Below are 14,632 nucleotides of genomic sequence, written 5' to 3' on the forward strand. Positions count from 1 at the left end.
TATCTGTAGGGGGAAAAATAGCAGTCACATAAAAATGCATAGCCTAAATGACCGCTTGCAAGTTCAAGTATACAACCAAGTTTAGGAACTTGAGTGTGCACGGGCTTTCTGATAGTTGAATTGTTAAGATCGGGGCTTAACATTACATCCACCAACACTTTCTGAAAGATTTCCTACACTTCACTGGTGTGTTACTTAAGGAACAGCAAGACAACTCAGGTTTATTTTAAAGGTACAATAGTCTCTCCCTTATAGCAGCTATATCTACTATTTCAAGATTAACTTTTGTGTTCAGTCAAAAGTTCACCATTTCTTTATATGCCTTGAAGTTGTTTTACCTTCCAGGTTAGCCTGCCAAGGCATGGTTCAAAGTGATACAAACTGTAGGAAATGAGGAACACTCTTCAACCCATTTTATTCCTTTTATCTCCTTAACATAAAAATGTCTCATCTGACTTCTATGACAACTTGTATCAAACTAAGGACATAATTAAAAGCAACACTGCAGGACAGGAGGAAAAGGGGTCAAAGAGATGCAGCCATTCCCTTTAATCAGAAACTAGTAGCAAGAACACAGGAGGCAACACCTGAAAGGCAAATCTCTGTTTCAGTTATAAGGTGGCTGGTCAAGATTTGGCTGAGAATAAAAGTTCTTCTTCAAGACTGTTAGTGTCTATACAAAGTAGGGTAATTAGAATTTCAGCCAAAGGGATCATGTAAGCCTCATTTTAAAGTAAACAGCACAATGTAGACTGTCCCAAACTACATTGTACTCTCCAACAGATTTTTGCAACTCGTGTTAACTTTCCTCATACCTGCCTTCCTCTCAAAGCTTTAGCATCCAATATATTTTAGAATGCCATGGAAGTCTGCACAAAAAGTGTACATTCAGGAATATATCTGTGATGTTTGCAGGCTAGTTTACTGTCTGCCAATATAAAAGCTGGTGAAACACTTCAATTTGAAGCTGCAATCCAATGAAGTTATGTCAAGGGTGGGGGAGAATATCATTTTCAGCTTGATCTTTGCCGGTTGTTTCTTCAGCAAATCTCAATGCTGAAGTAACGAGCTAGGTTTAAAACTAAGCAGCAGGTTGTGTCCTCAACAATAGGAAATGGTGTCAAAGAAACAGCAAGCAAAGCTCCGGCAATGTGCAAGGTTCTCTCCTCCCCACCCCCCAATGTACATAACTTCTTTGTATTGTGGCCTAAATCTCAAGTGAACAAACATTTCTACTGAACACTGCTGGCATTCACGGAGCAACTCTGAACACATTCCCAAGTTATTTAGCAGCAATCAGAGCAGTGTGTGCACCACATTGGCACAATAGGATGGCCATGACAAGATTTCACCTGTAATCGATACTGCACAGTGATACATAGGTCAGTGCAAGTGTCCACCATGCCCTACTGTTAGTTCCACTTTTCTTTGGGACTAATCCAGCGTCTAGCATCAAGTCTGTGTCACTAGAGAAAAAGTCCATCAGAGTCATGCTGGCTGGGAATGATGGAAGTTGTAGCCCAACACATCTGGAGGGCACCAGGTTGGGGAAGGCCACTCTAGAGGTTTCAGAACCAAGGCATGAGTTTTCAAAAACAAAATGTCATAGAGTTGTACCCAGAGGGCTGAAAAGAGTTACTTCAAATCAGAACTACAACTACCTCATTCCCATCCTACAGAAAGCTCTAGGGACACTGAATTGCAGGTATGTCTTCCTTCGCTCTAATTGGTACAGAAAGACATTTGGAACAGGAGAAGAGATAAAAGATTTTGATTTAAGTGTGGTTTTAGCTTACATGTGGATATGCACTGACAAAGTTTAATGGATGTATTTTCCTGCCTCACCTTCACAGTATCTCAGCTTTGCCCTTCTCCCCACTCCACTCAAAGAAATGGTTCCACTGGAGGGAGAGGTTAACTGGATACTACCCTAGACCTTCTGCATGCAAAGCATGCATACTGAGCTATAGCTCTGCTTCTAAGAGATTACCATTAACCACACAAAATACTAAGGACCATTTAAAAACTACAAGGAAACAGTGACACAGATGCAGCAACTCTTGCATCTTCTTTACATGTTTCTGTGTAGCATGAAAAGGGGAAATTTGCTTCTCTCTTCCATGAGGACCATACATGCACACACACCTACACACATGCACACATAACATGCAAAGTAAACCTAACATAGTAAGGAAGGAAAATAATCAAATGATATTGTGACCAGCTTGTTTTCTTGGCTTAATAGTATGTCAGTGGTCATCCTATTTTAACAGCTTGTTTCCTTGTTAAAATCAATAGAAGTATGTTCTTGTAGCAAGACCCCAAAGCCCACTAGTCTTGTGGAAAAAGTTCAGGACAATCTGCAAATATTTGCGCACAAAGATGATCCAAGGTTCCATGTAGCATTGCTTCTCTCTACATCAGGGGTGTGTAACTTGTCACCCTCCAGATGTTTTGGCCTACAATGCCCATCAGCCCTAGCCAGCAAAGGATGATGGTAACTGTAGGCCCAAACATCTGGAGGGCCACAAGTTGCTCACCCCTCCTAGGTATCTCTATTTTTCATTTTTTCCAGGTCTCAAAAAGTGTGTCTGTGTGTGTGTGAGAGAGAAATGTAACCAAATTACAAAAGATGGGACAGAAATAACATATAATAAAAAACTGTATACAATGATCCCTGTGGCAGAAATTTTTATGGGACATTTATTCTATGTACCAAACCCATTCCCTCCCACCACCCAAGAAACCAAAACAAGGAAAAAAAGCAATTGATGAACAGAATTCAGTTAAAGGGAATCAAAAGGGTAGACCTTGTGGAGGCCTGCCGTCAAAGCCTAGCTGTGTCAGTTGCACAGGAAGACACCCCTTTTCTTCCTATTACAAGCAATCAACATAATGGAACATTATGATTAATATCAGGTAGTGTTAACAGCTTTAAGAAAAAAAATGACTGCATAAAAGCCAAATGTCATAGTGCATAAATTTAGCACCAAATCATTTGCAATTTATGTAAATTGAAGAATTCTTTACCTGTTGCTTTCTTTCTGTTCCTCTAATCATCTCATTTTTCACAAGACAAATTTGAGTTTTAAAAAATACTGTTGATAAATCAACTTAAACATTAGTAATGTCTGTGAGTATAAAAAGCAAAGTTTACCAGGCAAGCAAACAGGCAAACATGGTTACTGAAATTTAGTACTTTGAGGAAGTTCTTAAACTTTGTCCTAAAATTTACAAAGCCTTCTTTTTATTTAAAAAAAATAAGACTTTCATAACTGCCATCCAAATTCTGAAGGAACTCATTGGAACATGGCTGTATTCTATCTAGATACAAGGTATGTCAACTGTGTGTGTGTTCAAAGAATGTGGCCATGCACAAGCTTCAACTGTATGACAGCCACTTTCACATGTTCAACAGCTTATATTTAAACCTTTGAACGTTTTAGAGCAAAAACATAACTACAGAAAGTTGGGGAACATCCACTTTAGCCAGTCACTACACTGATTATATGGCTTGATTAACTGTACTGCAAACAAATACAGATTGTATCCAACTGAAGAAAGCGTTTGGGGTGCCTAGCCTGCTTTAAACTGTATAGAACAATACCACTCTTTCGGGGCGGGGGGATACTGAGGAACATATTTTGCCCTCAGTTATGTGAACATAGCTCTCATTAACATAAATGAAAGCCAAATACGTTATCTGAAGACAAGATATGGCTACAAGATTTTATAACACTCAAATCTGTTCATATTCCAAGCAGAATTTTTAAACAAATCCCACGTAACTCAGAATTTTTCAAGCTTTTCATGAGGAAAAAGTAACTGACAACCTCATGGAAACATTGTGTGGTAGTACTGGGTCAGACTAAAACGGTTTGAAGAAACAAGCAAAAAAAATTAAACAAATGCTAAATCTAAAAATTGAGATACCTTCCTCAAAGTCTGAGTGGAAGAAAGACAGAAATCAATTAAAAATCATGTACTTACTTTGGTGTTCATATTCTGAGAGAATTCCAAAATAGTATCAACTCTGGTCCATGCATCAGGATGTTCCTTTAAGTGAGTCAAGACCTCCTGCGCCATCCTTTGCTAGAAAAGAATAATTAACAGCTGTCAAAATAGCTTATGCACATGGTTTATAATAGCGTTTCCCAAATTTCAGAAAACTGAGGCACACTTTTTTCCTGGATTAAAAGCAATCAGACGCACACTTCATTCTAATCCCACAAAAAGGCTAACTTATAAAGCATGTAAGAAATACCTTCAGAGGAATACACTACTTACATTTCTCCACAAGTCACTGACTGCGTGCACGCTACCTAATTGGAAGAAGGCATGCCCAGAGAAGAAGTTATGTCTATAGCGTCAGGAAGACACTACAGACAGCAGACATTACCTCTGAACGCAGTTAATTCTATTGTTTTGCTGCATCAGGAGTGACTAGGTATATAACATTTCTGGAAATTTTGAGGCCATGGAAAAACACTTTTTCCCTGGGGGTGGGGGAAAGGAAAATTTGGAAGACTTTGAAAAATAAGCAATAAGGTTTTTTTTAAAGCACTTTTTACAGATCAAAAGTCACTTTGTCGCTTTAAGGCAGTCTTCCCCAACCTGGTGCCCTCCAGATATTTTGGACTTCACCTCCCATCAGCCTCAGGCAGCATGGCCAATGGTCAGGAATACTGGGCTCTGTAGTCCAGACATCTGGAGGGCACTAGGTTGGGGAGGGCTGCTTTAGGAACATAAAGCAGCCTTTCTGTTCCTAATGTTATTTGATGTATAACTTAGTCTGCTCATAAAATCATTATATTTTAAAACCTTTAAAAGTAAACTCAATAAATTTGTAATTATTGTCTGAATAGATTAGAACTACATGATATGACTGATACAGTGTCAGAAACACAGGATGCTGTAGAACAAAACCCAAACTATCAAGAATGCACAATGGTGATTCCACTGACATTCTGGGAAACTGAGCATAAATGTCTATCAGTAAAATATACTTTAGATCAATAATTTTAATTAGGAATAAAAGAAATAACTATGCTGGGAATCTTACAGAGAGGATTAAAAAACATTTTCCCCCATGGCTTCATTATTTCCAGACATTTTACATCTCTAGATTTTCTATAAAACTGTTCTTATTACATAGCTTTTAGAAATCATTTTGAGGGGAGTGAAGGCTGGGTAACAGTATATAAATATTTTGTCTTAAATTCTAAAATAAAGTATTTCATAATCCGATGCTGTTCAATTTCTCGGGGAAAAACAAAAATGGCCCTTGGGAAAAAAAAATGGGTTCCCCCCCTAAATTCTCCCATTTTTTTCCCAGGTCTTCACATCTCTAGGCGTGACAGATATAGATTTCCAGCGGAATGACCTACCCCCAACAAAGTCTGACGAGAAGGAGGCAAGGCCAGAACAGTGAATCATTCAGGCATGCAGTGGGTAGCCTGCTCTGCAGATGGTACTTTGAGCACACAAATCTTTAATTATTCCATTTCTCTCCCTTCCAGTACAACAGCTATTCTCTCATAGTTCACTAGTGCACCCTGCCACATAGTTTGAGAATTACTGGTTTAATAATTAAGTGTACTTTTCACAGTATGTGTAACATTTAGGCAGTTCTGTCTTTATCATCAATTCTTCATTTAGGATAGAGGCAAGATCCACGATATGGACCCTGTCAATGCTACTCAATGTGCTTTTAAAATACCAAGCTGTAATCTGAATGCTGTATTTACTTACTTTCAAAATCACAGGGCAATATTTAATGCTGCCGCTCATGCTAATGATATACTGCTAGCATAAGCAACTTTTAGTGGTATGCCAATAGCATAAGCTGGTCAGACGAATTTCCCTGGAAAGCTCACTGAGCCAGCTTCTGCTATTGGAGTACCCCTAGAGCAGGGTTGGGGAAACTCTTTCAGCCAGAAGGCCAAACTGAATTTCAGAGAAGCTTTCAGGGCCCTGTATTCCAATGGTGGGTGGGGCTGAAGACAAAAGGGCAGAGCCAAAGGCAAAAAGGTGGGGCCAAAAATACAAAAAAATAGTATTGTACTGTAGCTCAAAACCCTTACTGCCAGTAACTAATCCTCAGAAGAGGCACTTCAAGTTTTTAGAATGGGAGAAAACTGCACAAAAGCCAAGTAGCCACCAAACCATCAGTGGTTGGGGGAAAGATGGCATGGTCATCTGGAGAACTCTGGAGGGACCAGATTGGAATCCCAAGGTGGCTGGATCTGGACCCTGGGCTTGAGGTTCCCCACCTGATGCACACTATAGTGTGTGGGGGGGGCACACACACACAGAACCAACTTGAGTATCAACTTTAGAATCTGCTGCCTAAAACCATCCTAGAAGGAGGGAGAAATCCAAGTGTACAATGTAAAAGTGTGCGTGTGTGTGTGGTTCAGTGCTCAGAATCCTAATCTGTTCACAACCTTTCTACTGACAGGTACAACAGTACAACCCTTCCTATTCACAATGGCAAGTGCCTGAATCAGAGAAGGAAACAAATATTGGAGAGAAATGCTTCTGTAGGACACATAACTCCCAAACATAAATAATGGCTACAAAGCCATCAAGCTTTAAGTACCTGCAAATTAAAATAGAACCCAATTTATGTTGTTGCAATTCTGCTTTCATGAAGAACCCAAAGTTCCAGGAGTGAATGATACAGAGTGGTCAAACTATTATGACATATCATACAGCCAACTCAACACAGTAACTGGCCCAGCCAGACTATTCAGTCCAGCTCAATTGTCTTCTCTCTCTCCCTCCGTTCTACCAAATGAAGCTGCAGATGAAGGTTCTGGAGGAAAAGGCAGCAGTGGTTTAGATGCAACACCGCTTGAGTTACCTTTTGTCTTCATATTTCTTCTCATGCCTCCATCTCTCTGAGCTGCATGTATGTGCAATATATAGATTGGGCTGTGCGAGATTTGACAAGTTTCTATCTAGATGTTACATTGGGATGCTTATTACATAGTCAGAACACTTGGACTGATGGCCGTTGGAATCAGACCCGACACATTACGTTTAAACCAAGAAAATAAGTATCAAAATATCCAGGTCTATAAAGTGTGAGGTTGTACAGAACTTGGAAGAGGCTACATCATAAAAAATCTGAACTACATGTGTGTACTTTCAGGGAAGAGGCACAGAACTACTACAAAAGTAAAGGAACTGTCATCAGAAGCCTAAGTAAGCTATTTGCTTCCCGTTTAAAGTACTGTGATGAAATCAGTGCTGAAATATGACACAGGAACTTGGATAGCAGCAGATATCCCTTTCTAAAGGATAAGAGCAAAGTAAAGTTCAGCCAAGTTATCCTATGTTCCATCATTCTGCTACTGATGTGTAACGGACAAGAAATCACTCAACTCTACTGACTAAATATTTTTCAGCGTAATTGTAGTATTCCTGCTTGCTTAGTAGGTCTCTTCAAATACTGATGGACTGCAAGTTAGGTTTTACCAGCATATAAGAGAACAAGATGTTTCTTCCTCTATAGATAAGACTTGGGCATAATAAAATCACAGGTTTCTGGTTTCCAAACATATACTCTACCTGCGCTCCTTCTCCATGATACAGGCAGTTCACCACATTATCCAACAGATTTATATCCAATTTCTGGTTGAAATCCAGCAGCTGCCGCGCTGCATGGTCTGCTAACATTGTCATAATTGCTGGCATAGATTACTGAAAATTTAGAGAGAGAAATTAAGTTAAAGAATTCATTTAAGTTTAACATCTTAGAAATTCAAAGTCCTTCCTAACTGACGGTGGGATCCTTTGAGCTCTCATCTTTTACTAATGGTAACATATATTAGCTATTCTGCAAATAATTCTGTCATACTAAATTCTGTAATTACTACACATGAAAAACCTATACTTGGTTAACTTCAATTTCCTCCTCAAAGTAAGTTTAAAGACTGCTAGGGCTTAACTGGAGTTAGTGATCTGGTTCACATGTAACAGAAGCCACAGTGAGTGAATTTCCCCATGGGGCTTCTCGTTGTGGTGGCGGTCGCCATTTGAATATTCAGAGTTTGGCGGGGTACAGGGCATCATAGCTTGTCATTATGTGCAAACCCAGCAAGGCTGGGTTGTTAGGGTGACTGACAAGCCACACAGAACCCATGGACTGTTTTAGGGTTGCGGATAGCTTGTCAAACATCTCAACAACCCACCCTCACCAGATTCGCCTGTAACAAGCTGCAGCGCACCCTTACCATGCACTGCATATTCAAGATGACTGCTGCCGCTGCAACAAAAAGCCCTGCAAGGAAATTCACCCACGGTGGCTTCTTGTTATATGTGAACTGGGCCAATGAGTCACAACATGCGCACACTACACATTCAACTAAGTGTTTTACAAAGATGCGTACACATATACTAATAGCAACATCCAATTTCTGCCCTCCTTGAGCCAACACATTAACAAATATTGTCAACTATGAGAGTTCTGATCAAAAGAATGTTAACTCTTAAAGCATCTACAGTTTTGTCTTTAATGTGTGGGGGAGGGGAGGGAGAGAAGAGAACTGAGGTTGTATTTATTGACTTGGTAAAGTAAAACCTCTTATACATTAAGCCTAGACTTTATCACTAACTCGGAGTAAAAAGGAGTTGTTCATATAATTTATGTAACACCCAGACAGCAATATTAGCTACATGGGTAGTTAAGTATGAGTTTTAGTAGTCCAGCTGTACTAGAAGGAATCAAATGCCATAAATACATAAAACAATATTTTATGCTAAACAAGTCTACAAGATCACCAAGCACAACAGCATTTTAAAGCCATGGGGTTTTCTATTACCCCCTACCCCCCAATTGTTTTTTTCTCCTTTGCTGTTACAGCTTGCCCATATAATTTGCCATAGTTTTAGCCCTCACCAGCCCAAAGGAGTAAATAGCAAGCACTCACAAAAGTCTAATCAAAAGCTGAAAAGTGGTGGTAATCCATGCTATACAGTACTTTTAACATACTCTCCCATTCAGAAAATGCCCACATGATCTTCCCCCCGCAATCTAACAATGCAACCCTATGCAAGTCTAGTCAGAAGCCTAATTAAGTTCAATGGGGTTTATTCCCAGGATAAATGTGGATTGCAGGATTGCAGGCCTAAATCTCCCCCAAGGTATGACATTCCTACAGAAATGATACAACAGCATTAATCTAAATAGCAGAATATAGTAATAGCTAAATAGATCACGGACCATAGCTGTCTTCATAATGCTGAAGATACCCCACTGAAGTAGCATAAATGGCAAACTAAGGCTGCAGTCTTCTATTCACTCATTTGGGAAAAAGCTCAATTTAACTCAGTGGGGCTAAACTTGCATAGGATTGGGCTATAAGTGATTGCAGTGAGCTTTGTGACCACAAGCATCATACACCTATTACTATTAGAAACAAGTTTATTTCTGGAAGAGAACACCCCAAAATATGAAGACTGAATTAAGCACAGCAGGTAATCCCCCCAACCTACTGTCATTGCCCCCCGCCCCCGGTTTCCATTATAATAGTATTCAGAGAACTGTAGTAGTTCAATGTTTAGTTGTACACCTTCCTCAAGTGTATAATCCACTAGCTCCAGGTATCAAATTACAACACTGCTTCTATGCTTGGCCACACATCTCTTATATCTACATCTACTGTTTCTGGCTGAACAGTTATACACAAGCTTTGAAGTTTCATCTTTGTGCAAGTATTGTTTCACTAACAAGTATTCATCTTTCTTTAATCAAACCCCACCTCCTCTAATACACATAACTGCATCACAACACTTAGGTACAATTTTTTCTCCATATGACTGTATCTTGTAAGCCTTATCAGTGAAGAAAGAGAACTTGTGTTCCTTTAAAAGGATCTACTTCTGATCCAAACTACAGAAAAGAAAAAAGGCAAGCATACATCAAGCTAATGTATATCATTGCTATAGCTAAAGTTTAATTGCCAATATACTCCCTTACATATGCTAATGAAGAGGGTTTCAGTTACTGGATGGTATAGAAGCATAATAAATAAAACAATGAATTAGAAAACAAACAAACACTGGAACATTTCATTTTTAAAATGGCAGAGGAAAATCACTGGCTTGAAGGACGATGTGAGGTAAGACTTTTATGCATAGCCTCAGATAATCTGTTTAGAAATTATTATATTACACTTGAACTGTCTAACCATCTGAATAGGAAATACCCCTTGGAACAGGTGCAACCAATAAGGTCAGATTTCTACATGGAAAACTTTATTTTATATACCTATGCAGCTTGCCCAATGTCAAACTTACAACAGTGTTGTGAAGAGAACTGTACAGTCCATCCTTTTGCACTCTCAATTTCTCAACTTCATTAGCAACTTTACCACCACTAACTCATCACAAGTTTAGCTAACCGCTCAGTGTTACCAACAGTACCCCCACCCAGCCCCTGCGGTTCATCAAATGCCCATATCCGGTAACTCCCGTAAAAGCTTTTCAGGAAAGTTGCACAAATATGCACACAACCAGAAACCTATATTAGACTGCAGAACATGGAATATAGGACTGCAGTCTGCCCCTCCCCCACCTATAAGAGCTTCAGTAATATTTCCTCGAAGCAAGGCATTAACTTCCGATTACGGGAAAACGTGGACGAATTAGAGAAGCCACGATGAAATCAGGAATAGATACACAACGTAAACAGATCTAAGACACACGCACATGGGGTACATCCAAAGAAGGCAGCTACACACCCACCCACTGGAAAGGCCTCGGCTGCCGCCCTTCGCCGAACAGCAGACACACTGCAGAACATGCAACATTCGCGCTACTACTGACACACAACTCAGGTATGACCTGCGATTTTTTTAACACCCTAAAATATCTAACGCAGTCACTAGCCCCGGGCGAACGAAGCTTTAAAAGGGATTTTTGTTGCCTTTGCTCCCCGACAGCAGCTAAGAGCAGCTGGGCCACTGCAGCCCCTCCCTCCTCTATCCCTGCTTTCTATACAGGGCCCCCCACGTGATGCAGGCGGACGTTTCAATACTGCTGCACAGAGAGACAGACACACAAAAATATTTCTGGAAACTTCCACTCCTAATAATTCACAGATTATGCTCCTAATTTTCTCTACCCGGTCTCCATCCTCCCGCCTTGTCCTTCCTCTACCCTTAAGAGAAGGCCCTTCCCCTAATCTCCCGCCAGGCCGTCTCCCCCCGCCCCCCTACTTACATTTTGCCACCCAGCTCCAGTTTCCTAACCCCACACTTGCTGCTTTGCTCCATCCTCACCGCCATGCTCCAGGGATGGCCTAGGCTTGCTGGAACCTGCTGGGCTTCTCCCCCCCCCCCCCGCCCGATTACTTTAAGGCCTGTTTCTGGTTTCCCAAGAAGCACATCGCTTATTTAAACTCAGGCAGGCTCCAAAGCAAGACCGCATCTCTGAGATTTTCCACCCAAGCCCCGTGGCCTTTTGCATACACACCCCTTTGCTTTCCCTCCCCTCCCTCCCTCCCTCCCTCCTCCATGAGGCTCGAAGCACAACTCTCCAAGCTTAACCATGTCATGTCTATGTACTACGGAAAGGCCTCGGACTTTGTCCTCTACTCACATCTATCTTCCCCTCCCACCTCATCACTATTTTTCCCTGGGAAACAATAAGGACCTCATCTGAACACCACTTACATCGTTTAGGCCCTGCGATTAACACGCATCACCTCAAAGGCTTTACAGCTTGCAGTTCTCACGCTTCTCACTTCCCTAGATATTGTATCCTTGTAGGACATCTCTTCCCATCTCCCCCCCCCCAAAAAAAAACTTCGGTTGTTCTCCCCTCGTCCCAACTTTCTTCCCCAGTCCTCCCAATTCAGTCTCTCTCATCGATGCCCCCTACGCACATGTTCCCATTAACTGAAAACTCTCACTTACCTAATTGAGTATCACAGCTACTTCTTCTAGAGAGGGAGCGGAGAGCAGTACAAAAAAAAAATAAAAAAATAAAAATGAATCAAGCCAAGCTAAGAAGCACGAGGAGGAGTGGGGTGAAAAGACCTGTCCAGCCTCCCTTCCTTCTCAACTCCCCTCAACACACACGGAAACAAAAGAGAGGTATCCTTCTAGTTTCACACGCGGCCCAAAAGTCTATTTCATTCAGGCCCACCCGCCCCTCCCCCCTAAACACCACGACTTACTACCAAAAGGAGGGGTGGGGAGGGAGGAGGGGTGGATGAGTTACCAAAAAAGGAGGGAGAATGGAGGGAACGGGGGGGGGGGGATACACAAGAAGTCACTTTCTGTTTCTCAAACTCAGCGAAGTTGCAAACACACCCACACCGAGAGTACCAGGGCTTTGCCGCCCATTCAAACGCACATACGCCCCAATCGCCCCTTTCCCTCCCGCCCCCGAAAACACACACGCAGATAAGAAGAGGGGCGTGATCCGATTCCAGGCAGGTCTTTGCACGGGGGGGGGGGGCGGACAGGCAACTCCGCACACGCACCTCCTCGCGTTTCCCTCTCCCGCCCTTTCCTCAAAGGCTCAGTGGTGTGGGGGCCGCTCCTAGACACCCCCCCCACACACACGCAGGCTCACCCCTCCCCGAGCCTGAACAGGGCGAGATCGCTATACAAACACACACGCGCGCGCGCTCAGGAGGGGTTCCCAGGAGCCTCCGCCGCCTTACATAGGTGCGCAGCCACGCTGAAGTTGAGGGAGGTCTGCCAACCTCGGGGAGGGCTGAGGGGCCTACGCGCGCCCCCGGCCAACTGCGACGGAGAGGGTGGCGGGGCGGGCGGGCCGGCCGGCACCCCGGGGGAAACGGCCGCCTGGGCGAGGCCCCGATCCGGGCGCCCCTCAGGCGCGCACGGGCGAGCGCTCGAGCACTTCGCGCCGACCCCTCCTCGGGGAGCCGGTCAGCCGGGCCGCCTCCCCACCACCACCACCCCGCAGGGGCTGCTTCCCCCTCAGGGCGACCCCCGCTCTCTCCTCCTCCTCCCGCCAATCCACTCCGGCGCTTAATGCACCCCGCTCGGCTTCCTCTCAGACACGCACTCGCGCGCACATCCACACGCGCGCGCGCGCGCGCCCTCCCGCAGCTCCTCGCCCGCCCGCCCGCCGGCCGGCCGGCCCCTGCCCGCACGGCGAAGGCGGCGAAGGAACCGAGAGCGCTGGGCGGCGACTGCTCCCCCCTCGCACGCACGCACTGCTCGCCGCTCTCCCGCTCTCTCTCGCGCGCGTCCTCCCTTTCTTTTCCCCCCTCGCTCCCGCTCTCTTTCGTGGCTGGTGCTTCTCCTTCCGCTCTGCCTCCCCCTCCTCCTCCTCTAGTGCCACAGACTCGGAACCGGCTCAAACCGGTTCAGACTGGGAGATTCCATCTCGGTTTAGTTTTCAGCCCATGGCGCCTCGGAGCGCGCGGGAGGGGCGGGGGGAAAGCCTCCGCCCCAAACCGCCCAGCCTTCCCATTGGCCACGGGCGATGACGGGAGGGGGGAGGGGGAGCTCCGAAGGAGAGAGAGAGAGAGAGACAGCGAGCGAGCGCGCGGGCGAAGGGGGAGGGAGACGCACAGAGCCTAACACAGACCGAACATGGAGCGCTGGCTTTCATTGGCCGGCTGGGACGTCCGTCTCGCTCACTCCCTCCCTCCTCCCCAGCGCGCGGGTTTATTTTGGAGGCGACTCCCCCCTCCCGTTCTGCGTGCTACTCTCTCTCCCGCAGAGTTTGGTTGGGAGGAAAGAAAGGAGGGGGGGGGAGAAGAGTGAGTGTGCGGAGGGTAGGAAGGACGAGTAATCGCTACCTGATTGGGCGGGAGAGACTGCCTATCGTGCTTCCGTCCCACCCACTTTTTCCTCCTCTTGCGCTTCGAAGTCTTCAAATAGCATTCTCGCGCGCTACTGCTTTACTCATTGTTGCTCTCTGATTGGGCGGCTGCTTCAAATGACGTCAAGAGGGGGTCGAGCTCGAGGAAAAGGAGACCGTTTACGGCTGGGCTCGCGGCGCCGCAATTAGATCACGAGCGCGAGACGAGGCGGAGGCGAGCGCTGGCCTGGCAGCGGGCAGAGCTGAGGGAGGGAACGAAAGAGTGAGCAAGGGAAGGAAGGAGAGCGGGAAGGAAAGAAGAAAGGAGTGAAGGAAGGAAAGAGAAATAAGGTGAAAGAGCAAGGGAAGGAAGACGGAAGGTAGGAGGAAAGGAAGGAGAAAGAGGAGGGAAGAATGAGGGGAGGGAAGAGGAGAGAATGAAAGAGCGAGCTAGGGAAGGAAGGAAGGAAAGAGCAAGGGGGAAGGAAGGAAAGAGGGAAGGGGGAAAGAGGGAAGGGAGGAGAAACAAGGGAGGGAAGCGAACGAAAGAATGAGGGGAGGGAAGCGAACGAAGGAAAGAGTGAGGGAAAGAAAAAGAGGAGAAGGAAAGAGCAAGGAGGAAAGAGGGAAGGAAGGAGAAAGAAGGGAGGGAAGCGAACGAAAGAATGAGGGGAGGAAAGAGAACAAAGGGAAGAGTGAGGGAAAGAAAAAGAGGAAGGAAAGAGCAAGGGGGAAGGAAGAAAAGAGGTAAGGAGGAGAGAGCGAGGGAAGGGGAGAGGAAATGAGGGAAGGGGAGAGAATAAAAGAAAGCGAGGGGAGGAAGGAAAAAGGAAGGGCAGAG

The 14,632-nt window shown here is 44.5% G+C and overlaps 1 protein-coding gene across 2 annotated transcripts in view; it reads right to left on the reverse strand.

Moving 5' to 3' along the window:
* Window positions 1-13,010, reverse strand: part of XPO1 (exportin 1) — a 49,925-nt gene extending 36,915 nt beyond the window's left edge. Inside the window, exons 1-4 of one of the 2 annotated variants that reach the window (XM_084829331.1) lie at window positions 11,925-13,010; window positions 7,576-7,707; window positions 3,991-4,092; window positions 2,811-2,874 (exon numbers count right to left, since the gene is read on the reverse strand). Coding sequence is in view for 1 of the 2 variants with exons in the window: in XM_084829330.1 (XP_084685456.1) it covers window positions 3,991-4,092; window positions 7,576-7,701 (228 nt within the window). In the remaining variant the exon portion in view is untranslated. The remainder of the gene's footprint in view (window positions 1-2,810; window positions 2,875-3,990; window positions 4,093-7,575; window positions 7,708-11,924) is intronic. The other variant, XM_084829330.1, reaches the window with a different exon arrangement.
* Window positions 13,011-14,632: the final 1,622 nt, after the last annotated feature.

Source organism: Heloderma suspectum, chromosome 1 (assembly GCF_057233095.1).
Source record: "Heloderma suspectum isolate Gila_16-S chromosome 1, 16-S_ref, whole genome shotgun sequence".
Classification (NCBI taxonomy): domain Eukaryota; kingdom Metazoa; phylum Chordata; class Lepidosauria; order Squamata; family Helodermatidae; genus Heloderma; species Heloderma suspectum.